This window comes from Echiichthys vipera (genome assembly GCF_963691815.1).
Source record: "Echiichthys vipera genome assembly, chromosome: 10".
Taxonomy (NCBI): domain Eukaryota; kingdom Metazoa; phylum Chordata; class Actinopteri; order Perciformes; family Trachinidae; genus Echiichthys; species Echiichthys vipera.
The window spans coordinates 13,303,764-13,331,645 of record NC_139835.1 but is presented as its reverse complement, the minus strand read 5'-3'; the positions used below and the strand labels follow the sequence as shown (position 1 = coordinate 13,331,645).

The following is a 27,882-nucleotide window of genomic DNA, read 5'->3' as shown; positions in this document are numbered from 1 at the left end:
ATACTGAGTTTACTGTCATCGAGGAAGAAACCAGAAAATCCTCACATTTGAGAGGCTGGAATTAGAACTTTTTTTCTTAAATTAATCAAACTCAATCGAAAAAATAGTTGTCAATTAATAAAATTGGTAGAAACTAATCAATAAATCTTTAAAACTCTTAACCTTAGATAATTTACCTCATACTACACTACTCTACTAAATCATACTATGTTATACTGTCTGATCGTACTGTACTATATTACTATTTTGCTATTTTACATAATCACAGTTTTATTTGTTCTGCTTAGTCAGAACTATGAGATGATGAAGTCAGAGAAGCTACCAAGAGGCCCATGGTGACTGAAGGAGTTACGAGTCTGAATGGCAGAGGTTGGCCGATCTGTGCATGTGACAGCAATTTCACAAGTTCTACATGTATGACGGGGTGGCAAGAAAGAAGCCTCTTCTGAAAAAATGTCACACCAAGGTGGGAACCCTACTGAGGTGGGAAACCACAACCGCCTTTTGGGAGGCGAGCTGATTCACTGTTTCAGCAGTGAATCTATAAGTGATGTATGTGCATGATATGGGTCAATATCATGTTAGAAACTGCCACAAAACAGTTGTCTGGCATATTCAGAGCTTTGCAGAAAAGTGACATATGACTGCCCTTTCACTAAACAATCAGAATTGTTTCACTGCCTCTCAGGCTTATTGTCTTAGTTTAATTTGAAATTTTGACTTTGCTGAGTTCTAAGAAAACAAACAGCACAACACCTGAAACACATCATACCTACAGTGAAGCGTATTGATGGCAGCAGCATTATGTTGTGGGCTTGTTTTTCTTCAGCAGGGACTGGGCAGTTGGTCAGGATTGAAGGGGCAATGGATGCTGTCAAACACCCAAGTTCTTGAGGAAAACTTGCGGCCCTCTGCTAGAAAACGACCCAAAACACACCGCCATAAAAACAACAACACATTGGCTAAAGGACAGGAAGGTGAAGTCATAGAGTGACCTAGTCAGAGCCCTGAAGAGTGCAGTCCATCACCACAGAATTTGACTGAACTCGAACATTTCTGAAGGAAGAATGGGGAAATATTCCCTAATCCAGGTGCACAAAGCTGGTAGAGACAAATCCAAACAGAGTGATGGCTGTAATTAAAGCAAAAGGCGCCTCCACAAAGTATTAAATCAGGGGGGTTTCAACCCTTCTATTGTAGTTTTTCATTTTTATTTCATTTTCAGACATTTTGAAAAAAGTCACATGAATGTAGTAAGGCAACATGTGTAAATCACGCTGGAAAAAATAGCTATTTTTATGTATTTTCATTTCAGGCTGTAAAACAAAAAGAATGCTATTTCAAAGGGTCTCGTGACTTTTAAGGGTGCGTCCACGCGATCGAAAACGACCTTTTTTAGCTACTAGCGACCACTTTAGCGTCTTATGCAGACCATCGGGGAAAAGGAAGAAATATATGGTCGGCCTAAATCATTCCCATGCATGTGGCTCAGTACAGTTCACTCTGTGGGCCCGTGTCTCTCTCCACGCGGCAGCGGTATTGTTGTTATGTGACACCGCGGGGGTTAGAGGTCCGAGGTGTGGAGATGACGGCATCGATAACAAAGGGGAGTTCCCACTCTGGGACCTGGTTACAGAAAAGACCGTTTTCAGGCTCCGATGTGGTCGGCCTAACCGGTATTAAAAATGTGCGTTTATAGGAAAACGCATTGTCGTGAGGATGGGCCCCAAGTCATACATGTGGCCGTCTCACAGACAGGCAGTACCAGCTCCCACCACTGTGTCAGAGCTCAGCGGCGGAGCCCAGGGACCGACCCCCGGTGACGTCAGCAGGATGTAAAGGCGGCGCGGCGCGGCCTCTTCGCTCTTTTCCCTCTCCAGGTCTGTTAGGGCGGTAGGCCTGTGCGCTGTCTCTGAAACACCAACACCTAAGCAGCCACAATGATCATCTACAGGGACATTATCTCCGGTGAGTAACCATATATGTCTAGTCTTCTTGTATTTTAATAGGTCGCGTTACAGTCGCGCCGGTTTATCTTGTAATTACGTGTTAAACAGCCGAGGCAGTGAGCTAACTCGTGTTATCGATGCTCCAGAGCTAGCACTAGCCACATGCTAACTAAAGAGAGTTACCCACCCTGGCTAACGGGATGTTGAGGCCGGTTAGCGGTTAGCTTTGGACATGTTTCAACTACCGGTGAGTTAAGTAAAAGTGGGACAAAGCGACTTAAATCCTAACGGGTGGCTCTTAGCGGAGAAAGTGTTATTTGGTTGGTGGTTCGCTATAATAATGTAGCTTTAGTCATGGTGGAGTAACGGGGTGTACGTGGCCTTTGGGCATCATATGGTGAGCTGCAGTTTTATTTATGGACGATGGCTGACTGGCACATTTTTCCACAGTAAGCACGAGCTCCTCTACCTAAAAGGGCCTATTCCCATTTATATGATCACATAAACGAGTTCAACATAAATACGTTATTTGTCTTGATGAAGTAAAGCGTCTAACACAGTGTGTTCTTTATTATACCTCCAGGGTGTGAGCCGGGGGGATGGGGGGGTTCTTTGTGTTCACAAAGTTTGATAATGTTTTCCTCCCGCAGGTGATGAGATGTTCTCGGACATCTTCAAGTTCAAAGAGTCCACTGATGGGATGTTCTATGAAGTTGAAGGAAAGGTGAGTTAAGTGTGTTTGTGTGTGTACACTGGAGGTTGGTTTGATGTAAGGCCAAAAACAACAACATTAGTTCACCCTTTTCCAACAATCTTTATGATACAATTGCTTATTTTAAAGTTAAGCGTTGCTCACATATGAGACACACCTAGGATCTATAAGGTAAAGATGGCAACAGCTGTCACCTGATTGCTGTTGAGGCAGTTTGAGTTAATCCTGCCCCTCTAGAGATAGAAATTCAGGTTCAATGATGAGTCAGGTGATCAGCGCTCTTTGTTTCGCTGACTGTACCCGTAGTAATGTGAATGTCATCATCACCACAGTCAGGATGATGTAGTAGTGTCCCCAACACACCCAAATCAGTGAGTCATGGAAACAAGTGAACGAGTCAGCGCCACCCAGACTTTGGCCAAGTCTTCTGTCAAGTACAGAATATTACCGTGTTTAATTGATGGAAGTTACAATAACGGCCCTATTCTCGACAAAATACCCAGTTTGTGAAATTCTCGTGCTAACGCATCTGTTTGACTGGAGTTAATGATGCTCTGCCTTTACTCGGGTTAAGAATGTAGGTAAAAAATGTAATGGTGAAGTTCCTCCACGACTACCAACAAACTGTTTTTGCGGATCGATTCAATACCTCAATTCAGATGCTGTAAATGCAATCATCCCAGTGTTTTGCTCATTTTCCTGTCCTGTTTATAAACAAATAAACAACCCACGGCAGCAGATATGGTTTCAGTGTGACACGTAGTTAAAAAAATAACCTAACTCTCGCATATGAATTTCTGGGATGGCGCCATAGCACAGTGATTTCAGGAGGCTGGGTCTTATCAAAAATCCCTGCATATGATTGGATAAACCACTTGTCCATCATTTTTATTGGCGTGCTACTTCAACCACTCACATTGAAACCAACCCGTGACGCTGGTGAGAGGCGCAGGGAAAAGCCAAACCCGGTCGGGAGAAGGGCGAAAACCTTGTTTCCACCAACAAAAGCCTTCAGAGCCGTTCTCTGGTGGTCTTTTAAAAAATAAATATTTGCTAGATCAGACAACATTGTTGTCTGAATCACAACAGTCGCTTCTCCGCTACGTCACATCTATAAAAAAAAACAGCCGGGTGGTCCTGATAGGCTCCACCATTTTCCACTGGCCCCATAATCCCTCTGCTATGGAGCAATCCCAGATGGTTGAGTGGAGCTAGGCGTAACAAAATTCATCTGGCGATAATCAGGTTAACGACTTGAGTTTGTGTGCTAAATCATGAAATGTTAGGTTTTCATCAGCAGTAAGCTCCCACACAGACGCCTACTACTAAAAAAGGAACGGAACAACTATGTTGTGCTAATGGAAAACCAAAAATACAACTGAGACTCCAAATGTTTGTTCGTGTTTGGATTGTTCATTTAGCTTAACTACCAGCACATTTTAGTTTGATTCATCAGATGAAGTAACTCACAACCCCACATTAAGCCAGATTATGGCTGTACGAACCCTTGGATCTCAGGCCTCCCCAGCGCATTCACCTGCCAATCAGCCGCCATCTCACATGTAATTCACCTTACATTGATGTTCTCCCGCCTCATGTCTGCCCTCTCTGCTCCCATGCTGTGTCTAGACCGTCACCAGAACAGACAGCATCGATGAGTCTACACTTGGAGCCAATGCCTCCGCTGAAGAAGCCGCAGAGGGCACCGATGCATCATCCGTCTCTGGGGTCGACATCGTCCTCAACCACAAACTGCAGGAGACGGCCTTTAACAAGAAGCAGTATTTGAGTCACATGAAAGACTACGTGAAGGCGTGAGTATCAGTGTTTAAGGTTCAATGCACCAATGATCAGGGGAGGAAGTTACATTTGGTGTGTGACTCCTCTGTAACACCGCTGTATGTTGGATTCTGTGTAACTGGCCTTTTCTGTTTGCATGTCCAGCGTCAAGGCCAAGCTGGAAGAGACCAATCCAGAGAGAGTGGAGGGCTTTGTAAAGGAAATCACACCAGCAGTTAAGACGATTGTGGCAAAAATCGGATCCTTCCAGGTACCACAATTATGAAAAATAAGAGCTGTGCACACACCCATATTGTAAACCACCCAGCAACTTAACAGCACCTCATAGTTCATGCTCGGTTGTCTTGAAAGTAGCATCTCTTAGGCTACGTTCACACTGCAGTTACAAGTGACCCAAATCAGGGTTTTTTTTATATATTCTTTGCTCATGTGTGAACCACATCTGATTTGCTTTTGACAGTGTGAACAGCACAAGTTGCTTTGAAGCTGATATTTCCTGATTCGGGATCGGTATCGAATGTTTTTGAATGTGACCGCATTTAATGTTGGCGTCATTCTGACCCGCACTGCACTGTTTTGTAAAGTCTACAGCAATCCGTAGACCGGCCACATTTAAACGGATTTGAGCAAAACATAATAGTGCATTAAAACCTGCAGTATGAGCGTAGCATTTGAAAACTGAGCTGCCACAATTTTCCTCTGACGTGTTTTTCTTTGTCTCTGCAGTTCTTCACAGGAGAGAGCATGAACTCAGACGGCATGGTGGCACTGCTGGACTACCGCGAGGAGACCGACACGCCATACATGCTTTTCTTCAAAGACGGTCTGCTGATTGAGAAATTTGTAAGTACTCAACTCCATATACACCCAAGTGTCATGAAGTAACTATTTAATATTGTGACACACACTGTAGGAAAACAGGCTTCAGGGTCCTGGTTTAGTGCATCTAGACACACTTCTGGGATTTCCCCAGAATCAAACTATTGATTCCAACCTTTTGTGATATAATATTCAACTCATTCAATGGATGAGAGTGGTGGGATCAGATGCCCAAAAAAAATAAGTCATAGTTTTGGATAATTTATTTGAATTAGGTCACACCTTTTTGGACATTTAGGACTGAACAGCAGTTATGGGAGCTTACCGTAGCTCCGCAACTAGAGAGGAAACACAACAGAATCACTTTAAATGTCTGTATGTAACTTTGTCAGTCTAGTATCACAGTACTTTAGCAATAATCACTGGAAGATGCTTGGGAGACAAAGTATATAAACAAATATTTCTCTTTCTTGCAGTGACTACCTGGAACTACATCTGCTTTTCAATTGGCTGCTGCTTCCCAAATGGCCCCCAAGAGCAGACTGAAGGAGCACTATTTTGCATCATGCCTGAACAGAAACATTCTTGTACAATTTCTTATAACCACATTTAAGGCCCACAGCTGGGTGAATCAAACACGATCTGTCACTGAATACAGTTTTTAACTTTTGTTTTTTTTGACTCTTGCCGTGTTTGATTTTGGTCCCAGGATTTTCGTGAAAATAACAGGACAGTGAGTGGAGCTCTCACACAAAGAAAGATTTTTTTTTTCTTCTGTCTGCGTTCTATTTTAGCAATGATCTATACAGGTTGACCTCCTCAGACCTCATGTTTATGGTTGCATTACATACGATTCCATCTAAAAATAAAATCTAGTACCACCACTTTGTGTTGCTGTATTTTTATGGGATGTTGAGCACGTCTTTACTTTATGTTCAAACAGGCAGCTTTGGGATTTGTTAACAGTCAGTGGAGTCTTGAGTGGTGCTGTTGCAGATTTGAGGCCCCACGGGGAAACACATGCTGGTCTGTAATCTGACATTCCAGGGCCTTTGTCCTGAGTGACCCAATCATTTAGTCATCACATTTATCTCTAGTGTAGAGACTGTCAGAATGGTGCCTCTTCACTGCATGGATTGTGCTGCCTAATTTAAAGAAAATAAAAAAGGTATCCAGTTGATCCCACAGTTTAGTCCACACTGGCTGCTGTTGTGTTCTGGAAACTAGAGAAATTAGTCAATTGTACTCAGTTTGTTCAAACAAGGAAACTTTTGTCCACAGTGTAGAAGATAACATCCAGACAACTTATCAGATAAGATCAACCAGTTAACTTCACCAGGGCGGCAGTAGCTCAGTCCATATGTGACTCTACTGGGAACCGTAGGGTCACCTATCCATTGCAACAGCTCTCCATTAATTGCATGTATATAGGCCCTGTTATGTATTATGAATGAGTGAAAACATTGAATTTCCCCTTGTGGGATGTTGCAACAGAGCCTTTGCTCGATGTCAAAAAGATCTGACTTAAATGCTAGTTTGGGGCACTATCAACAAAGTGTTCTGATGCTAGACAACGCAAACAAACGTCTGACATCGCACAAACAAGTATATGAGGAAGGCTACCTTGGTCAAGTTCATTGTTAGCTTGTAACTGTACAAACATGAAGGGGTCGAAAGAAAAGTTTGGTCTAAATCAAACTAAACTTAAAATATGTGGAGGAAAAATGAAATCTACAGACGCCCCTGAGAGGCGACCCCACCCCCCCAACATTACATTTTTTTCTACGTCTGATTTATTTATTTATTTTTTAAGCATGTTTGCCAGGGTAATCTCTTTTCAAACACATCTGTTAGAAATGAGTTTTGTCAGGAACACTTGAATGATCTTAGACTTATGTAGAACGTGGGTTAATCGTGCACGTGAGCCGTTCCTGTTTCACACAAACAAAAAAGAGCATCACCTGACAAATGCATCATTAGGTCACATTACTGGCTCTCATACTCATTAAATACATTCACTTTTCAGCTCGTTTATCTCTGACCTCCTTTATTCTTCTTCCTACAAGCAGGAAATAGCTGCACTAAAGTATAGGTGTGATTATGTTAAAGAAACTTTAATCTCATATCTTCTTATGATCATTAGATGTTCGGCCACGATTTGTTGAACGCTAAACCACTGATATTCTCCTTAAAATACATTCAAGAGCTTCTTTTTATGCCTTATACCACTTCTAGACAGTGAGCGGTTAGTCATTTGTTAACTTCCAAAAACTGGAAACTTGATTAAAACCCATCACTGTGAACAATATGTATGTTTATTTAGGTAAAGTGACTTTTCCACCCAATGATAATGTGAACTCAAAAATGATGAACTCAAAAACATCCCATGCTGCCCGCATATCCGACAAACAGGATTTGCTTTTTGACGTCTATATTCAGGAAGTCAATGGTACACCTCAACAGGCTGGGACTACTTGCTGGAACTAGGCCGTCGGCATCTCCTCCTCTCCCTCAGCAGCCTGGTAGTGTCGGTACTCTGGCTTCAGCTCCCACGTGCTCTTGTGAGCCCCTTTGCTGTTGTACGTCCCGATTTTCCTCATGATTTCTTTCAAGTAGGTCTGGAGAAAAATGAAGAGATCGTGACGGACCACCCATATATGTTGTTTATGACAAATGTAGACGGACAGAGGGTGTTCCATGTTTATGTAGAACTTGTATTTAACAGAGAAGGCATAAAATAACGGTTCTTTTGATTTATTTTGATGCCAGTAGTTGCATATACCGTAAACAACCGTAGACTGTATATAAAGATGGACGGCCTGACGCAGGGGTGCCAAACTGATCCAGTAAAGGGCTGCTGTGGCTGCAGGTTTTCATTCCAACCAAGCAAGAACACACGTGGTCCAACAAATCAACTGTGTGAAGACAGTTCAGGTGATTGAATAAGTCGGGTCAGGTGTGTTCTTGCTTGGTTAGAATGACAACATGCAGCCAAAGAGGCCCTTTACTGGATCAGTTTGACACTTATGGCCCGGACGGCTCCCCAAAAGTGAAGCCAAAACATCTGGATCGCCCACTGGTTACTGGCTGCATCTATCATAAGTCCCGCCCCCTGCGTGTTGGCAGATGGGACATGGGCTGAACTGAAAAAAAAGTCACATCAAATACATTTTTCCCAAAGACGGTTTCCGTCAATGTAGGTAGTTTTTGATAAGTGTTAAAATCAGTTATTCGACGCAGACTCTGGCTGTCTGGGGGTTATTTTGGCTTCACTTTTGTACAGTGGGAGGAAGTGGAGCCGTGTTGTCAATCTTTATATACAGTCTATGCATCCAACTGTCAGTCCTGCATGTCCAGGAAAGGACAGTGCGGATGGCGGTGGAAACGTATCTCACTGGTTCGATAGGCTTCCAGATTTCTACTAGAGAGCTTGTGTCTTTTTGCTCGACTACAAACTACGAACTTCCTCCGCAGGATGAGAAGATCACGCCTCAACCCTCCCATCCTCACCACTTTCTATGGGAGCAGCCTTAAATCAGTCATGAGCAGCTGCATCTGTACGTGGTGCGGCAGTTGTACAGCTGCGGACTGGAAGTGCCTTCAGACAGTGGTGAGGACAGCGGGAAAAAATCATTTGGACTTCTCTTCCTTCCATCATGGACAGTGGATACAAAACACTGCCTGACTAAGGACATTATCAGAGACCCAACACATGGACTATTTGCACTGCTGAACTCTGGGAGGAGGTACCGCAGCATAAAGAGCGGGACAACCGGGTTCTACAACAAGTTCATCCCCCAGGCCATAAGACTATTGAACTCACAATCAAACTGACTCTAGAACTTTCTCCTACATTGCCACTTTTAAACACTTTCCTACATTTTACAGAACATTTTTAAACTTTATCCAGAACTTTTTTTTACTATGCACATGAAGCACTTTTACTGACTTTCATTGATTGCCTGCTATAAATGTCGTTGTTCTTGCTGCTACTTGAAGAGTCGATGCAATTAAATTTCATTTAATTCTCTCTCTAAGGAGGGAGCCTGCCCAAGTCGTTTGTTTTTCTCTTTTGCTCTGTTCAAAAGGCGACGAAATCCACCTTCCAGAACCTCTAAAGCAAATAAAGTATATTTCCCGAAATATCAAACTATTCCTTTCAGTGTGTGTAAGTGTTAACGCCTTGACTCTGACTACATGTTCTGATTGATCGTCCCCATCTGCAGTCTGAATGGAAGTGTGAGATCCAATAAGGTGCCAATTTTATACTACTTTTATACTAAAAGCTGGTTTCCTTCACACGCCCGGCTTTGCCTCTCATTCTTACCTGCTTAGACCTTTTTATTTCTGTAGTGGCAGCACTATTTAGTTTAATGAAGAGGCACAAATCCAACGCTTACCTCATGTCTAATTCTGAGCAGGAGCTGTGTTCAGAGACCATGCTCTCCAATGACCACTGGGTGTCTCTGTTGAGCTTGCAGGGACGAGCCCACCACACCTGATGAACGCCAGTGTTTCAGTATTTTTTCATAATGGTCCTTTCAGTTACTTTAGTTCACTTCATTTGAGTGTTAGCCAAGTGCTTTAGGAGAGAAAGGATAGCGTGGAGTGTATTGCAGCATTTGACTCCTACTCAGCCCATGGTTATGCAATCAGATGCAATCAAAGGGAGAGGAGGACCTCAAGGTCTCATCAGCACCTACACATCGCTGTTCTCTGCGAGCTGGAACGAATCCACTGCACTGTATCGATTCATCCCATGTTTGTGTGTGTGTGTGTGTGTGTGTGTGTGTGTGTGTGTGTGTGTGTGTGTGTGTGTGTGTGTGTGTGTGTGTGTGTGTGTGTGCGCATGCAAGTCCAAATTTCAGCCACAAAAAATGTGTGAACAGGTATGAACGTCACACTGTGGGTGATTTGTTCAAATTTAACACAGCAAGGTGGCTGGTGGGCAGGTGTATTGTTACGTGTGTTTGTGCTCCTCACCACAGGTTGTTTGGTGATGTCCACCAAGTCCTTAATGTTGTAATACTGGTGCTTCTCAAAGGCAGAGAAGAGCATGTCCAACACGACCTGCTGCTCAGCCCTCACCATCTTTCCCTCAGACTTCTTCTTCTTCTCGTGCTCCACCTGAGAACCACACTCAATGTTAATATCGCTGGTATGAAAAGTTTCTGATTATCATCTATAATCTGACCCTTCTGGTTTCATCTAATAAAACCACTTTTCAGAACTGTATGGGTTTTGAAAAAATGTATTTGTAAAAGTCTAAATACACGGGTGACATGTCACTGATTCATTCATTTAATCAAAACTTAAAGTTGTACTCTATAAGAATTGTGATATGTCGTTTCTAGCGGCCTCTGTGGCGCTAAGATGTAACTGCAGACGAGCCTGTTCTTTCAAAGCGTCCATCTTGCCACGTTCATGGTCACTATGTGTGTGTATATTGTGACTATTTTTTATTTATTTATTTTTTGCTCTTTTGTAAACTTTATTGAAACACATTCACCTCTCTGCTTCCAGTCCGTCCCCTATATGTCATCCTCTTAAATCCATACACACACACACACACACACACGTTCCTATTACACTTATGTCCTTACTACAGGCCTGACTCAGAAGTTGGAATTTCCCGATTTCTGTTTACAAATGAACTCAGATTAACTATTAGTGTCAATCTGGGCCGACAGTGCTTTCATTAGTGAGTCATATGATCAGTCACCATTGTTTTAACTGACTCTTTGAAAGATAGTAACTTAAAAGACAATTAAATAGATAAAAATCTTACGGAGTACAACTTTAAGTATTTAATTGATATTTCTTTATACTTTTTAAAGCTGCATGTTACATTAAAATGTATCATACATACATGTTCTTATTTTTACCTGGCTAATTCATTTTCTTTGTATTCCAGCAATTTAGAATTGATCAAAATCCCTGTTGTGTGACACAATATGAGACCTTTAGATTACTTTTTAATGGCATTATGTGCAGGTCAGCCCTGCCACAACCTCAATTACTTCAGAGGAACAACTGCTTTACACTTGAAATCATTTTTCAACAATATCATTTCTTTCAATGGCTCATACCATGTTTTCAAATCAAACTGGTTACACACACACACACACACACTGTATACTGTGTTATAGTTCTCACATTGAAATCGTGGTTGGCCACAGGCTTGAAGATGGTAGTGACGGCTCTCTCCAGCTGCTGTGACAAACGCTGAGGCTTGGTGGACTCTTTAATCTGCAGCCTGACACGCACGCACAAACACACGAAGAGAGAAAGTTAGCTTGGTGTTTTCTGTGATCCAACTCGATCTGTGGTGACAGATGCGCCTGTTGGCACGGAGACAACTGTCAGTATCTTGAGGTTAAACTAACCAAATAAGTAATGGCAGCTGCTCTGCTTTCTATTTATTCATTCACTGTTCATCTTGAAACCCATTTCATTTAAACTGGTCACACAAACAGAAAAGATTGAGGTTATCTTGCCATAATATATTCATAATTATATTCAACAGTTATAATGACGAAAGCCACCATCAACAGCAGACTCTTACGTCACTGGTTGCACAATAAACGGAAACATACAGATACATTTACACAATACAAACTAGCTGGCCTGTGGTAACGTGCAGACCTAGTTTACACAAAGTAGTAAGCTAGTGTGCAGGGAAAAGTTTGGGTGTTGCTTGGCAACAGTCCAGTTCATAATCATAATCTGTTGTCTCCCATCACTGTTAACTAATAAGTGGCCCTTGTAGCCCTGTTGTATAAAAGCATCATCACACTCAAGGTCGTGCCTACGCCCGGATCACAGCCCTGATGATATTCAGTATGACAGCGCTCCGTCTCCCATGATATTGCCAACGTGACCATTTCTATCTGAACATACATTTGAAGTTTCTCTTATTTTTTTGTAGATGATTCTTATTTTATTCTTCATGTGATAATAAAGACAGTATTAATCACACATTAACACAACATATAATATTATTTCTATTTCCTCTTCAATATGTGCCACACACACACACACACACACACACACACGCACGCACTCACAGACACACGCACGCACGCGCACACACACACGCACGTCGCCTGCTGCCATGATGGAGGGACATTTGTCAGCTGCCACCCAAATGGCAGATTAGAAAACAGGAGTGAAAAGTGGAAGAGGTTTCTCATCAACTCAGAAATGAAATGCATTTGAACAACTCTAAGTTCAGTATGTTCTCTGCAGTACACTGCAGTGGCAGCCACATGATCAGCACAGAGACGATGACAGATGACAGAAAAGTGTGATTGAGGGTCAGGAGGGAGCACATCAATCAGTAAAGTGCTTTCCTATAATGTGTCTTACTGACTTGATGGCTGACACTCAAGCGGTCTCACGCACATTAAAGCAAACTGCTGTGTGTTTGCCCCGGGTTGTATGGTAGCAGTGCATCTTCCTCGGTGATGCGGTTGCTATAGCAATAGCTGGAATAACGGATTCCAATGGAAAGGAGACAGAAACCATTTAAAAAGGCAGAGTGGGCTCGAGTGTTTGGTGTACATAAATTAACAGTTGCAGCGATGTCAAACTTCTCTACTCCTTTTGGAATTAATTCACAACACATTTTGTTTTGTTCAGGGGTGGAAAAAAATGCTACCATGACTTTGTCTTTCATTATTCCATTTCAGTATATGAATAGTCCATTGGTTGTCTGTTTACTGTAATGAGAATGCTGACATACAATTATTATACACATAAAAGAAACACTGTGGAAGTGTATTCTAAAACCATAAAGAAGACGTCACAGTTGATATGTCACATATTTGACGCAGATTTAATAATAATAAATTAAAAAGGAACCAAATAAATTCCAAGGGTGGAAAGGTAGTATAATAACAATATACATAGTATCACTTTGTATATCTTTTATTTATTTATTTATCTATTCTTTATTATTATTATTATTATTATTATTAGTAGTAGTAGTAGTAGTAATATTATTTGTGTATTCATTTTTCTGTCCCATGTGGCTTTGATTTCATTTTTCTTATGAGGGGTGGGTTGTGGGAGCGATATGGGTGGGCGGGTGATTTTGTTTAATTGCCTCTGACCACTTAAATTGTATTTTTGTGAATCCTCAAAGAAAAAAAAACAACTAAACTTGATCACAAAAAAAAAAGAAAATTTACACAATGCATATATTTTAAGGGCCGTAGGTAGAAGGGAAAATTACGGTTAGGTTGTAATAATACATTCAAAGCGTACTCATATTCACATATTTGACATATTTTGCACAAATATTACGTTGTCATTCAGATGGGCTGGCTATCAGTACTCGATACAAACTTCTCCAGTCAAACGATTACTGCATTTGATCCTTGAAAAAATGTCTGTTTGGTTTTGCTTGCAGCCAAAGTTAATGCAATTTGCTTGATAGCTACAACCTTAAGAGGGTCATGTGTAGATGGTAAAACAAGACTGGAAAAAGACTTGTTAAGGTTAGGCATTGAACTTGAATGGTTAAGGGGGTTGAGCTTCACTGGTATCATAACTTTAAAAAGGATACCCAGCCCCGTCATCTGGTGCCAGTGACAACAATAGTTAAACTACAAAGTTCAAATAAGAGAAATAAGTTTGAGGGTTGGTATTTTTTGGTTTAAACTATCTAGAGCATCCATTTGCCGTGTTTCAGTTTCCAGTACATCCCATTCCTTGCTACATCCTATTATTCGTACTCACTGCAATCATGAGGCATTTCTGAACCCTTTCATAGTTCACTCACTTCTTCAGCTTCATGTAGTTGTCATTGACGACCGGTCTGCATTCAGCTCTGTGCACCACCATCCCCTCCAGACTGATTTCATCTACAACAAAGACAGTGACTCAGCTGCTCAATCATAATTTAGACACATGCACAAAACTATGGATGGGGAAAAACTAGAACTATTTGATTAGTAACTTCAGCTTCAAACTACAGAGGAAATTAAAAAACATGTAACAAAATTTCACTGATTGGACAGGATATAGGTCATGTCAACATTCCTATTGTAATGACAACACAACAGGCTCAAATATATATATTATATAACTGGCACTTAACAATACAGAAGTGCCTGGAAAGCCAAACAAATATGGACGCCTCACATGAGCAACAGTCCACCATTCCAGGTAATTAAACACAAATGATTTGGACAAACCTTTGCATACAATTTTTTTATTTTATTTTATTTTATTTTGTATATCTCACTACCATTTCTGCAATCACACCACCGTCATGAGTTGTGTGGTAATGACATGGGAATTTATCCCGTCTCTACCATCCTTCCAATATCACACAAACAGCATCAGAAAGACATACAGAGTCCCCTTCAAGTCCAGAGTAACATCAAATATGAAAACACTGCACAGCAGAGACATTTGGTTAATTACTTGTTTAGTCAAAACAGGAAACGAATAAGAGCAATTTTGTTATGGAGCCATAAATTGTGCAAAAAATGCTAAAGACATCCTGGTTTTGGCTTCTCGATTGTGAAGATTTGCTGCTTTTTCCAGTTTTAAGTCATTGTAAACTGAATATCTTTGGGTTTGGAGCAATTTTCATTATTTTCTGGCATTTCATACACCTCATTATTCACTGAAAATGAATCAACAGATTCATAAATAATGAAAATAATCATTAGCAGCAGCCCTGTCACATTATGTTCTTCTTAGCGTCCATTGCAAGGCTAGAGCGCCACAAGCATTTTCCAAAATTAACAACCTGCACACAGTGCTGGTTCAGAAAGAGTCACTGAACACAGATCAACACAGTGTTGCTTTTTTTCCCCATTGTTTCAACTGTGTAGCCTTTGGTTGAAAATCTGATTGTAGATCTGCTTTTTTATATAGTTTCAATACGTTCAATACTATAGATATCGTATCGTTTTCAAATGTTAAATGTGTTGAGAAATATTGAAGTATCAAAACTTTTGACAACCTTACAACAGTTCTGTAATAATCCTACACCCATGAGGCTCACCGTCGATCATAATTGTTACTTTTTGTTGAGAATGGAATATAAAAAGCATTTTTTGCTATAATTTAATGCAATGCAAATCAACTGCACCACAACAAACACGTCTGACGCAGTGTCAACATAGACAAGCTCAGGTTCAGACGTTGTCGATGGTCAGACATGACGACTGCAATTTACCGACCCTTCACCATCTAATCATACAACAAAAGAGGATGGTACTTCTACAAAGAGTGCAATAAAGTGGATGAACATGTACCACACGTCATCGAGTTCACAAATGTGAAAAAAATTAATGAGCCTGATAAAATGTCCACTGGTCCAGTCAGTCAGTAAAAAGTGAAGAGTACATTTACTCAAGTAGAAGTCGAATTATTCAATATTTGTGTGGATTATCTTGAGTGACAAGGACACAATTTCTGGAAAGAGTGATTGCGTTTGCATCTTCAACCACTTGTTCCTAACGGGGGCGTGGGGGGTCTTTGGACTGTGGGAGGAAGCCGGAGAAGACATCTCTATGGCTTATATCTCCAACACTGGGGTTGCCCACCAAAACAAAAACAAGGGAAGTGTTTTTGATTTGGGGGTGAATTGTCCCTTTAAGTAGGACTTGATATTGCTGTAGTGGTATTTTTACTTAAGTGAAGGATCTAAATACATTTTCCACCACGGCTAGTAAGCCTTTCATAAAACATCCACAAATCCTCACAATGTGACATTTTGAGCTATTTCTGGTTCACCTTGACCATGTTCTTTTCATTTGCTGCGTTTATTTTTCAAGAGGTGCTTTATCAAATTATTCATCTGTCCAACCCACATCCTTTTTTTCCGAAAAACCATTTGATGCCTCTTCTGCCCCTCGCCAATCAGTGTCGAAAACTGCTGTCAGTGTTTTTTGTTGTTTTTTTGCTTTGAAAATTCAGTCCAGTTGGTGAGCGTTGGCGTTATATTGGCAGCAGCTCGGTCTATTGTGCATTGTTGTATGATTTGGCATCGTTTGTATCTGGACACATATATGGTCTGAGAAGCCTCTTCATTTTACACCCACCAGTTAAGAATACCAGCAGAGAGAGATACTCAAAGGCCAAACAGAGAGCGGAAGTCTACAGGGAGAAGAGGTCAACAAACAGGCTGCGAGGCTTTGATAACGAACAGATTGACAGAGCCAGATGAAACCTGTGGAGGGGGGATACAGGCTGTCAAACTTCTTATTTTAACATTCTTTCAGTTTCCTGACAGTAGGACCCTCAGGTGTGAAATCCTATTCGGTAAATCCTCTGGGGATACGTGCCAATTCCCCTTCCTTGTCATCACACTTCCCTCACGCACGTCTTTTCCTTTCGTCTCCCACTAAAAACATGTGGGCGAAATGCGAGGAAATATGACGTGGAAAAGACATCTTTCCCTCCCAAGCATCATCTGATGACGCAGGCACAGCAGGAGCCATGTCAGCGGGCTTCAATTGCTGAGGGGCGTCTTTTGTCCCTAACAGGATGGTGAATAAGACAACTTAATCTAGACGTTGGGAACTCTGAAACACCTGAGTTGGTTTTGTTTTTGTCAGTCTGCGCTAGTATAAAACTGCTGTATTGTTGTGATGTGATTTCACAGCAGTCCAATAAACGGCAACATTCGATCACTCACAGATTTCATATATATTTGTGTGAACCTCCACACAGGATGCTGCTATAGCTTCTTGCACAATCCTCCAAGAAACCTCCCCTCCTCTCTGAGCAGAAATAAGAGCTTTAGATTGCCGTTATCAATAGCAGATCATAATACGTAGCAGCGAATAATAAAATTGATGACCTCGGCAACTTAGTGTGCATTAAATTAAAGCTTAAGTTGGCAGCTTTATGTTAAATATAGGGGTCTTTTTTCATCTTTCTTAAACTATCACGATATCCTGACAGAACGATGAGCCAGACAATCCGTGACAGACCAATCAGAGCTTAAGACTCGATAACTGCACATGAACTCCGATCAAACTGTGACACTAGGCAGCGCCGTTCAAATATGAGTGAAGATTATGTTCCTGCATTGCCTATATCTCACATAAAGTGTACTGTTTGGACGACATCGCGATCCCCTTCCTCCCAATGTACAAACGAGACGCCAAAATATCCCTGATACTTGATCATTTTGCAACCAGAGTCAGCACAAAAAAAAAACGGCTAAACTGCTAAACTGTAGACAGCATGTCTGTTGAAAAGTTAAGTCAGCTGACACGTGTCTTTACCTATGAGGCACTGTATTGTAGTTACAAGTTCTGTGTCTTTGAACTTTGTGTAAAATTTTGTGCTGGTCTCTGCACTGTTCCATCTCCCAAACTAACAAAAAGATAATGCTGATCCCATAAAAGGCCAAAACTGAACACGTGTATCCATCTCTCAAAACCTCCAACAGAAGTAAATAATACATGCGTTGGGGACTATTTTTAACCTTGAATTAATACACATTTGGTACGCTCTATTTACCGCAGCATGTTGGTATTGATACAAAAAACTACAGTGTAATAAAAAAAATAAAAAAAATAAAAAAATAAATGAAGACAGTGGAGCTCTATGGCACAGAAGAATAAAATAAACAGTATCAACCTTTGACTACAGAGGTTACACGTCAATGTTGTGGGGTTTTTTCCATGCGATTTGTTGGCAACAAAAATTTAGAATATAGCCAGCCTTCTCTTTAATGAAAAAAAACACATAATGTATTCAGTGTTAAACACAGCTGAACAAATGCATGTGCCACTGTCACCGTGGTAACCATCACATGCCCCCTGACATCACGTCATGCAGCGCAATGTTGGATCGAGAGTCTGTCTTTAATCTTGAGGTGACAAATGCTCCGCAGTACGCGTCACAGATCTCACTAATGTTCATCTTTGCCTTTTCCACAAATGGTGCAATTATGTGCAATTCTTGGCTGGTGAGTGCCAGAGCACTTGCCAGGAACACGTCTAAAAACACACCCCCACACAAGAAACATGTGTGTAATGCCATCATCCAACACCAACATTCCTGCTGTGCAGTAGTCACGGTCAAACACCAGGTTTGATTTTATCAAGGCCGTAAAGAACCGAGGACTGTTTCACTCCTGCAACTCTTGTCTTCCTGTTTCCTCAGGATTCAGCAGGACACTGTATGAGAATGTCTTTGTAATCATGGATGACACACAGACTGTAGATTAAGAGAGAATGTGGACCAATACTGATTGTTAAAAGACAAGAGCATGTGTAGCTCAAGGCTTTTGTGAGTGTCAGGTACATTTCAGATAAATACAAGGCTCCTGCACGTTGGTTTCACTATAAACTCTTAAGTGCTAGATCAATGTTTTGGTCCACACCTTCAGCAGGAAATCACTATCCCGATTCTCCCACGAACCAGTCATCCAGAGCTACATAAGAGTTTATAATACTCTCCATCGGATGAAGAAAAGCTGAGGCTGAGATTTAACATCACATCATCAAAATCACAACTGTTTTCATTCAGCCACATGGTGGAGTTCAGTTCTGTCAGACAGCTGCTCTTGCTTTCATTTATAAATGCGCGCGCACACACGCACACACACACACACACACACACACACACACACACACACACACACACACACACACACACACACACACACACACACACACACACACACACACACACACACACACACACACACACACACACACACACACACACACACACACACACACACACACACACACACACACACACACACACACACACACACACACACACACACACACACACACACACACACACACACACACACACACACACACACACACACACACACACACACACACACACACACACACACACACACAGCGCTGAACAGGCCGCATAATGCCCAAGATAGGAATATTAAACGGATCATCGAGGCAGAGATTTTGCCTTGATGTACTTTTGTAATCGAGTAACTCGAGTTACACTTTAACTTGGACAGTTTGTGATAATGTCGTTATTTTTGCCACAGAATGAATTTACAAGAAAGTTCAGGATTTCACCAACAACAAAGACTAAGGCTGCACGACATTCGAAACAAACTGATATTACAATTTTTTTTAATCTTATCTAAATGGTGATGACATGACCCCTGACGTACTGAACCCGACCCGGTGTAACATGGCCCTGGGAAGAAGCAAGCTTCGGGCAGGAGAGGCTGTCCGCTAGAGCTGCCTTTACCAAGAGCCTTTCTGAGCCAACAAGCCGAGCTGTTCATGACGCTCTGCAACGGAGGAAATGCACCCGGCGAGGCGGAGCTAAGGGGATCCTCCCACACCAAGTAGCCGTGAGCAAGGTTAAATCTCCCGAGACTGCATGGACCCCAGCCGTTGGGAAGTGTAAAAATATTTTCAGTTCATTATGAAAGTGCGGCGGACCTAACGTTACCTGGACTGTGGGTAATTAATGGTAAACACTGGATTAGTCATCAGAAATGAGAATCATGCTAGTTTTCCTTTTGTATCAAGCAGCACAAAAGTTGCAGCATAACAAGTTTGACTTTGCACAGCCTGTGATGTGACTATTGCGCGTGCTGACAGCGCAATGTCGATGCTGAAACAATACATCATGTAGCCAAAGACTAGAACTATCTCCTGAAGCTCTACAGTAGTTTGTCTGCAATGTCTCTTGACCGCTTAAGGATGGTTTGTACAGTTCCCAGTTCTGTAGGAAGCACCAATGGAAGGTACCCAATGTTGGTGGTGGAATTGGACTTCCATAAATAAACGTGTTACAACCAGTTCATCCAGGAAGGAATTCAACATTGACTGAAGTTTTCATCAGGAATTAGGCACCGTCTAATATTTTTTGCTGCTTCCCTGGTTTGGATGTGGGTCTCTAGAGCTAGCTTCTTTCCCAAAATGTTCTGGGCCTGTCCTCTTTCCTCTGATGTAGGTTTCAGTGTTAATAGGGGGCAGATCAAGAGACGTCCTTCTTGTTTTCTGTAAACACTGATTGTCAGGGGGTAGGCTTATCACATGGAGTCATTTTTTGATTTATTATGCCGTTTGTATTGTGTGTAGTCCCCTTACCAAACAATGTTCCCTCTCCAAAATCACTGTGGTCTTAAACAGGAATTGCTTTCATGTTCCCCCCTTGTCTGCGTGGGTTTTCTCCGGGTTCTCGGGTTTCCTCCCACAATCCAAAGACATGCACGTGTTAGGTTAATTGATGATTCTAAAATTGCCCGTAGGTGTGAATGGTTGTCTGTCTCTGTGCGTCTCTATGTGCCCTGCGATAGACTGGCGTCCTGTCCAGGGTGTACCCCGCCTCACGCCCGATGTCAGCTGGGATCGGCTCCAGCACCCCCCACGACCCCGACCCCGGGATAAGCGGTTGAAGATGAATGAATGAATGAATGTATGTTTTGCGGGATGTAAGTGTCGCCACAATCTATTTGTAGCTGTGCTAAAGCTGTACAAGTACCTGTGAGTTAGAGGAACAGTGTCCAAGACAATTCAGTAAACCAATCATTGTGATCTTCATAATACCCCTGCACATTGGTACAATTTTCTCAGCCTCCTCTTGGTTAACGTGCACCCCTTAATTGTCAGTAGAGGGAGCTCGTCATGGCTGTGATTTTATTTCGGACATGGGAGTTTGGGGGTTGTTTTACACTTGTCCATTATGGTAACTTTTAGTGTCATGGCTTAATGGAACAAGAACCTTGTCTCATTTGTTTCATCCGTATCAATTTTTCATGTGTCGTCTTCATCTGATGATTTCTGATCTGAAGACAAAGATGATCCAGCTGTGGCACCTTTATCGCGGACCATTTCATGCGGTGTCAAATCTTCAACATGCACACAATTATGACTTGATAACTTCTGAAAAGGATGGGACTTTTGCAGTCTCACTTTTAAGGAGCATGGTGTGTAAGAGGCGTTTCATGGACACATTCCTTGAACAATGCATTTACCTGGGAAAGCTTGAGCCGCTTCCGTTTCCTCTGTAACATCTCTCCTTCACCACTGTTGAACAGAAATTGTATGTAGTTATGTCTATCTTTTTTTGTGCAGAAATATGGTGTAATTTCTGCAGAATCTGAAATGATACATTGCTGCTGATGCAACAAGGTCCCGCCCACGTGTGTGGAGAAGCAGGTTTCCATCCTTGCTCGTCTCTGCTGCAAGAAGCAGTTTACCAGCTGTCAGTGTTTCACATTTTTAACGGTTATGTTTTAGAATTAAATATTTATCACGTCTGCAAATGATACACTGCCTTGGAAGAAGATGCAGGGCTCTCTTTCGATGACCCTGAACCTCTGTTGTGGTTGAGCGGAGAACGCTAACCTTTGTTGGCGTATTATCATTCCTGGTGTACGTGTCAGAATATGTGATTACTGTATGGACTGCTATATTATTATAGTCCATTACAACTCTACTAATCTGTTTTATTTCTCCCCGGTAACCCCGGATGCTCAGCCGTGCTATCAGACATCTTTTGGACCTACCCTACCCCTGACACACCTATTATGCTGAAACAATGAACGTGTGTTTTATGATTCATCTTAAAATACATTTAGCATTTATACTAAATCAAAATCCTAACAATCTTAATTGTGCAAACCTCTTATGTAGGTATTACTACAAATCAACATGCTAAATTGAGATAGCCAGTCTTTAAAATATGGGAGTGTAATATATTACTATTTTTCTACTTTTACTATCATTTTCTCTGAATGCTTATTTGATTTATAATATTTGACTCAACTTTTGCTGTGTTGTATTCAGGATGAGGAAGTAACTAAATAGGCTACAAGTTACACGATTATGTATTTCAAAGAAAATATGAGTAACTGTATTCTCTGAGGAAATAAGTTGTATTCTGAAAACAGTTACTGTCTTTAATTCTAGATTACTTGAAGGGATTACTTTATTACCTCAGCCAAAGAGGTTGTGTTTGTTTTGGTTTTCCGTCATTACGATAACAGAAAAACTACTGACCTGATTTTCATGAACCTTGGAGGTCGGGTGTAGCATCAAATTTTGGCGCAGATCGAGGCAGATTATTGTTTTTATATTAAATAACATTGAGATAGGGCATGTCCTTGGTAGAGTTCTGTGGTCTCTGAGTGCCATTCTAATTCGTTTTTGTTTTATTTGCTCTAAAATTCATGAGGCACACATATCACATAGTTTTTTTTTGTTTTTTTTTAATTATGCATGCACAGTACATCTGCCACAAGACAATAACAGAGGAGGCACACAGCTAGGACACTGTCAGTGCTGTGTTTTTGACCAGAAGACCCGGACAAATGAGTTCTGCAAGACAATTTTGAAATATTCCAAAAGTAATCCAAAGTCTTTTGAGTATGATGTGATCCGTAATGTGTAATGGAAAACCTTTTGAAAGTAACCCCCTCAACAGTGGTTTTATTGAATATACACCCTTATTATATTGATATTTTATGTTTCTAGCTGATTATCTTAAAGCCATGCTCTGTCTCCCATGTGGTAGTATTAGCCAGTGAGTGTCGTTCAGCTTTGCTCTGATTGGTCCAGTTTAAGAGGCTGGTTGTCTCTTTTTATTCTGACTTTTGTGATTTGATGCCCGGATCTGATCTAGGCTGTATACGCATGTGTGTGTCCATGACGTGTTCCCAGTGTTTAAAACAGCCACTGTAGTGGAGCGTCAGGGTTACCCAGTGTGTTGACAGATGTCAAAGGGTCCTGACGAAACAGCCGTGTATGATAAGGACGGTGCAATAGGTAAATCCAAAATTCAAAACATGTCTTACATGTTCTCTCCAGAGAACCTTCTATGCTTTTTTCCCCCAACTTTTACCTGAAAGTGGTATATTTGTTGTTAAACAGTGAATTACATGAATAACACTCGATATCCAAGCAAGTTGATGTATCACAACCATGATCATACCGCTAGCATCAGTCTAAATCATGGTAACCACGGTAGCCGTCTGTTTACATTTTGGGGTCCTATTGAAGCCGTACAAGATTGGTTTGTTTTTCCACATGACATTAACTAAGGTTCGATTGGTTTAACAACTAGAGTGGTCTCGTGATTTACCTGAGCAGGCTGACAAAGTATTCGCTTTTGAAAATATATGTTCAAACCAGAGCTGCCAATGAAAAATATTTTAACAATTTTAATATCATACATATACAAATTATGTACTGTATCAATGAAAATCGATCAACAACACAAAAAAAGCATTCGGCCGCCCGTCTAAAAGGAAGAGAGGGGCAAAAAATGCTCCAGTGAGATTGAATCAGAGGCTTACTGATTATGAATTTATCATTTCATGGTAATGCTGGCATATTACCATTCATTCACTTCACTGCAGTCACTTTACAATGTTAACACTGAAGACAATCCAGCAGAGTAATTAGGACCTTATTAATGATTGCCATATTAATAAAGTGCGATCAAGACCATTAAATTTAATGAAAAAATGTCAATATCTTATTCATGAATAAAACACTATTAATAGGCAGTCTAAAAAACAGGAAATAATGACGAAAGAAAATATACAGGCAGATGGAAAAGGCAAGACCTGTATAACTGTATAAAAGACATGTAAATACATTTAAAGGCCTTTAGCTAATTCTTCAAGAGTAGAAAAGTGAAAAATTATCAAGTGAAGAAAGTAAGAGGGGGGAAGATACAGAAGCAAAGGTGAGGAGGTCACTTGTCCACCCCCTCACGCTCATCTCTTACCTCCATCTGCTTCGAGGCCCTTTTCTCAGTGCTCTGACCTTCGTAATGTTAAACACAACAAACAGCTTCTCGCCCACCAGGCCTCAATCCACCATCACTGTCTCTGGATAAACTATCCCTCTTTATCACCCATGGACACACCAAGCCTACACAGAATACTGGAGCTAGAGCAATAAATAAATAAATAAATAAATATGTCAAAGACCTTCATCAGCATGCAACATGGCTCTCCTGTGTTGTAAAACCATAGCAGCCTAATAGTTCTTCCGTTTTTCTTTTCAAGGTTTGCTAGCCTTAAGCTCCATTCATCGTCTACAAAAAGAATTTCTTTCTCACAAACTGATCTGACACATTGCATAAGCTGCTTCTGTTACTGTGCTTTAGGCTATTCACGATAGCTGGCACTCTCTGCTCTGAGATCACCATCCAATAGACTTATTTGGATGGTTTCATTGCTTCCCTAAAATAAAACTCTGTTGCCTCTGATATTTACTCAGATCGGACTGAAGCCTCCTGGTTATAATGCCAGGTGATTTTCTAGCTTTGAGGAGGTTTTAGCTTTCAGGACTAGTATGCAAATACTTTAGGAAGACATGCGGCCAGGTATTAAAAGATCCCTATGCACAGATACCCGCCAATAGCTATATATCTTTTGAATAACTTACCCGAGTTATTTTTTTACACTTCAAATGTATTTTTGTAACGTTTAGTAAAACACATCTGCACAGGCACCTGTTTAAATCACACAAATATCCTACAGAATTTGTGTTTTGAACATATTAACCATATCTACACCGACAGATCAAAGCTCCCAGTCTGTGAGTGTGTGTCATACAAACAGCAATGGAGCCAACATGAAAATGATCTTGGTTCAATACATTTCTGTAAGTCAGCCTGGTGAAGGCAGGTTAATCAGCCACACAGCAGGAGCTGCTGCTGAAAGACGGGCAGACACTTTTAGTCTGTCATGCCCCTATTCTAGTGGGGATTCCCAGTTAGGGAACTGATGATAAGCTTGTTCTTATCATCAGTCAGTTAGGGCTCCCACTAATGACTATTTTCTATTGATTAATCTATGGACTATTCTATCGATTAATAGATAAATCTTAATGAATTTTCCTCCAAAACGTGTGGCCGGCCCTGGCTTTAGCAATATTGTTTACCAGAAATTCATGGCAATTAAGCATTTGAATCAAAATTAAAAGTGAGCCGCCTTCCCTTTTCGAAAAAGTGTCCCTGAACTCAGTATGTTACATTTTGCCTTAGTTTAGTATTATACCTTGAGGATGTGTGGGAGCCCTTAGCAGCAACTTTTTATTGCAGGCTTTACATATTGGATAGCCGTCTTCCACCACAATCTCCTGGGCATCTTTCAGATATCCAAAGTGGTCCCGCACTACCGACTTAAGACGCAAAAACCCTGTTCAAAGAAATGGCCGCAGATAAAAGCGATAACATTAGATAGTCCTGAGTTACAACCCAATATCCAACAAGGGTTTGGATTCTGGCATTCAGTCATCTCCGCTATTAAAGCACTTTGATAGCAACAAAATCAATGAGCAAATGAAACGGCGGTTATGGCTCTGTAAGAGGGAGGAAATACAGAGTACGTACGCACAGCTTTAGAAATCTGGTTAAAAGACTTTTTTTGTTTCAACATCTGGTAATATGTCAGTCCCTCCAAGAACGTGTGGCTGCACCTTACTTCCAGGTACAAAATGCAACAGAAGAGGACACACACACACACACACACACACACACACACACACACACACACACACACACACACACACACACACACACACACACACACACACACACACACACACACACACACACACACACACACACACACACACACACACACACACACACACACACACACACACACACACACACACACACACACACACACACACACACACACACACACACACACACACACACACACACACACACACACACACACACACACACACACACACACACACACACACTTTGTCTACATGATGACAACAATGAAGCAATAAGAGACGGGGGTGAAGTCACTGATTGGATCTCCAAATATAATTTCCCATTAGAGCTCATCTCTACCGAGCCCAGAGGCTGCTTCATTAAGGAAATTTAATGATCCCATTCATTAACTTTGAAGTGATTTTCCGATGTCTGCAACTGTATTCAGCCCACTCGTTTTGATTTTAACATGGACTAGCAGCATCCATATGCAACAAATAAGATTCAAAGTGGGTCGGGGAAAACTACTGGACGATTAGATTACTGGTCGATTGGACTGATGAAGTCTATTTCTCACGCTTAAATCTCCAAAGTAAACAGGAAAATATTTTAAAGGTTAAAGAGCAATTTGTGTCTCTGAAAGACCACCTTTGATGTACCCGGGACATTAAGGCTTCTCTTGACAAGTCAAGGACAAGTCTTCACATTATGTACCACTTAATACGCGGCTATTTAGTTCAAAGAATAGATAAGAATACTAAATTGAATAATGTGAACAAAACAAAACTCATAGTCAAAAGCTACGCTAGCAGCTCTGTAAGGTTGTACTCAGCAGTGCTTTGAACTAAATATAACATCAGCACGCTAACATGTTACATATATATACACATATATATACACATGGACATGTTATATTTCTACCTATCCTCGACATTCTGCACATTGTATAGACAAATAAACCACAACAAAATAAAAGAGCCCAGAATGAAGCTTGAGGGAAAGCATGCTTTGAGAGGAGAGAGGGAGGGGGGGGGGAGAGAGAGAGAGACAGAGAAAGAGAGAGAGAGAGAGAGAGAGAGAGAGAGAGAGATTTATTTGGGCAATCAGTTTTCTAAGGAGGGGTTTATTAGATATTAGTTATTATAGTGTGAGTATGGTTATCCTTTATCGCTGCTCAAGTTGTTGTATTTACCGTATGATTGTAGATAAGTATAGATTTCATGTGTAAAATGTAAAGTGCTCTAAAATGTTTGTACTGAATCTCTTACTCATATTTTGCACCAAGCAAAGATTAACATCAAAACTCCACATTTTAAAAAGTCTATAAAACATGATGTAGACTATGAAAGTAATGCTCCACTGAAACCCAAGGCGATCAGTATTCTTTCAAAAATAAAATGCAAATCAGTTTGATGTATCAGATTGACAGCCCTGAGCTCATACAAGACCCTATTTACAGTGGTTGCCATGCCAGTTTCGCAGCAGTCATCGACTCCATGTTGCACCGCAAGCTTTTAGAGCAGCTCTATGAATAATTCACCATCTTTAAAACGGGAAAGGAGAGTCCTTGCTACTGTAACAGCATTTTGGGAAAATTTAATTTGAACGTCCTAGGCTGGGAAAAGAGACAGCAGCTGTGACAAACAGATTCTGACTGACTTCGAAGATAACGATCGTCCTCGATGAGCCAGTTTTAATGAACAGGAGGCAGAAAGCAGGTCAAACCTCCCACAATCCTCTCTGCTGCATCTTGGCCTCGTTTGCAATTCCAATCGTGTGTGGTTGATGATGGATACACTAATCACCTATGATTAGAAAATCGCCACAGAGACGGAGAGAGCTGTCACTTTGGGATCTGCTCCCAGATAAACACAGATACAGAAAGGTGTATTTGCGTAGCCCGCTGGGTTTAAGATGAGGGCTGCAGTTCAAATGACTCTTCAGTTAATTCCTCTGCAATCAATTTCTATTTACAGCACTAGCTCTGAGGTGTAACTAGTTGACAACCTGTCGTTGCTCACCGTGTCTTTTCAGGAGAATAAGCAGTCTACAAAGTGTCATTACTTGATTTCTGTTTAGTGCGTTAGGGAAAAGAGCTGGGCTTATTTCCACGGTTGTGTTATCTCTCAGAAAAACATTTGAATATGTTTTCCATGC

At 41.1% G+C, this 27,882-nt stretch overlaps 2 protein-coding genes across 2 annotated transcripts in view; one reads left to right on the top strand and one right to left on the bottom strand.

Annotated features, from left to right (window-relative positions):
• The first annotated feature begins 1,837 nt into the window (after positions 1-1,837).
• tpt1 (tumor protein, translationally-controlled 1) lies at positions 1,838-6,164 on the top strand. Its single transcript, XM_083921304.1, has 6 exons — positions 1,838-1,968; positions 2,600-2,673; positions 4,291-4,475; positions 4,606-4,711; positions 5,188-5,304; positions 5,757-6,164. Exons 1-6 carry the CDS (start codon positions 1,941-1,943, stop codon positions 5,757-5,759), a joined length of 513 nt encoding a protein of 170 aa, XP_083777430.1. The 5' UTR covers positions 1,838-1,940; the 3' UTR covers positions 5,760-6,164.
• Positions 6,165-7,763: 1,599 nt separating this feature from the next.
• Positions 7,764-27,882, bottom strand: part of LOC310952617 (general transcription factor IIF subunit 2-like) — a gene marked incomplete at both ends in the record, with an annotated part of 41,424 nt that continues 21,305 nt past the window's right edge. Inside the window, 4 exons of the mRNA XM_083921278.1 lie at positions 7,764-7,898; positions 10,264-10,407; positions 11,437-11,536; positions 14,066-14,147. Coding sequence (XP_083777404.1) covers positions 7,764-7,898; positions 10,264-10,407; positions 11,437-11,536; positions 14,066-14,147 — 461 coding nt within the window. The remainder of the gene's footprint in view (positions 7,899-10,263; positions 10,408-11,436; positions 11,537-14,065; positions 14,148-27,882) is intronic.

Bases quoted from the DNA above. Each gene is read 5' to 3' on its own strand.
- tpt1 (XM_083921304.1), top strand. From the start codon at position 1,941: ATGATCATCTACAGGGACATTATCTCCG. The intron at 2,674-4,290 runs GTGAGTTAAGTG...TGCTGTGTCTAG, and splicing joins TCTATGAAGTTGAAGGAAAG to ACCGTCACCAGAACAGACAG. The intron at 4,476-4,605 runs GTGAGTATCAGT...TTGCATGTCCAG, and splicing joins ATGAAAGACTACGTGAAGGC to CGTCAAGGCCAAGCTGGAAG.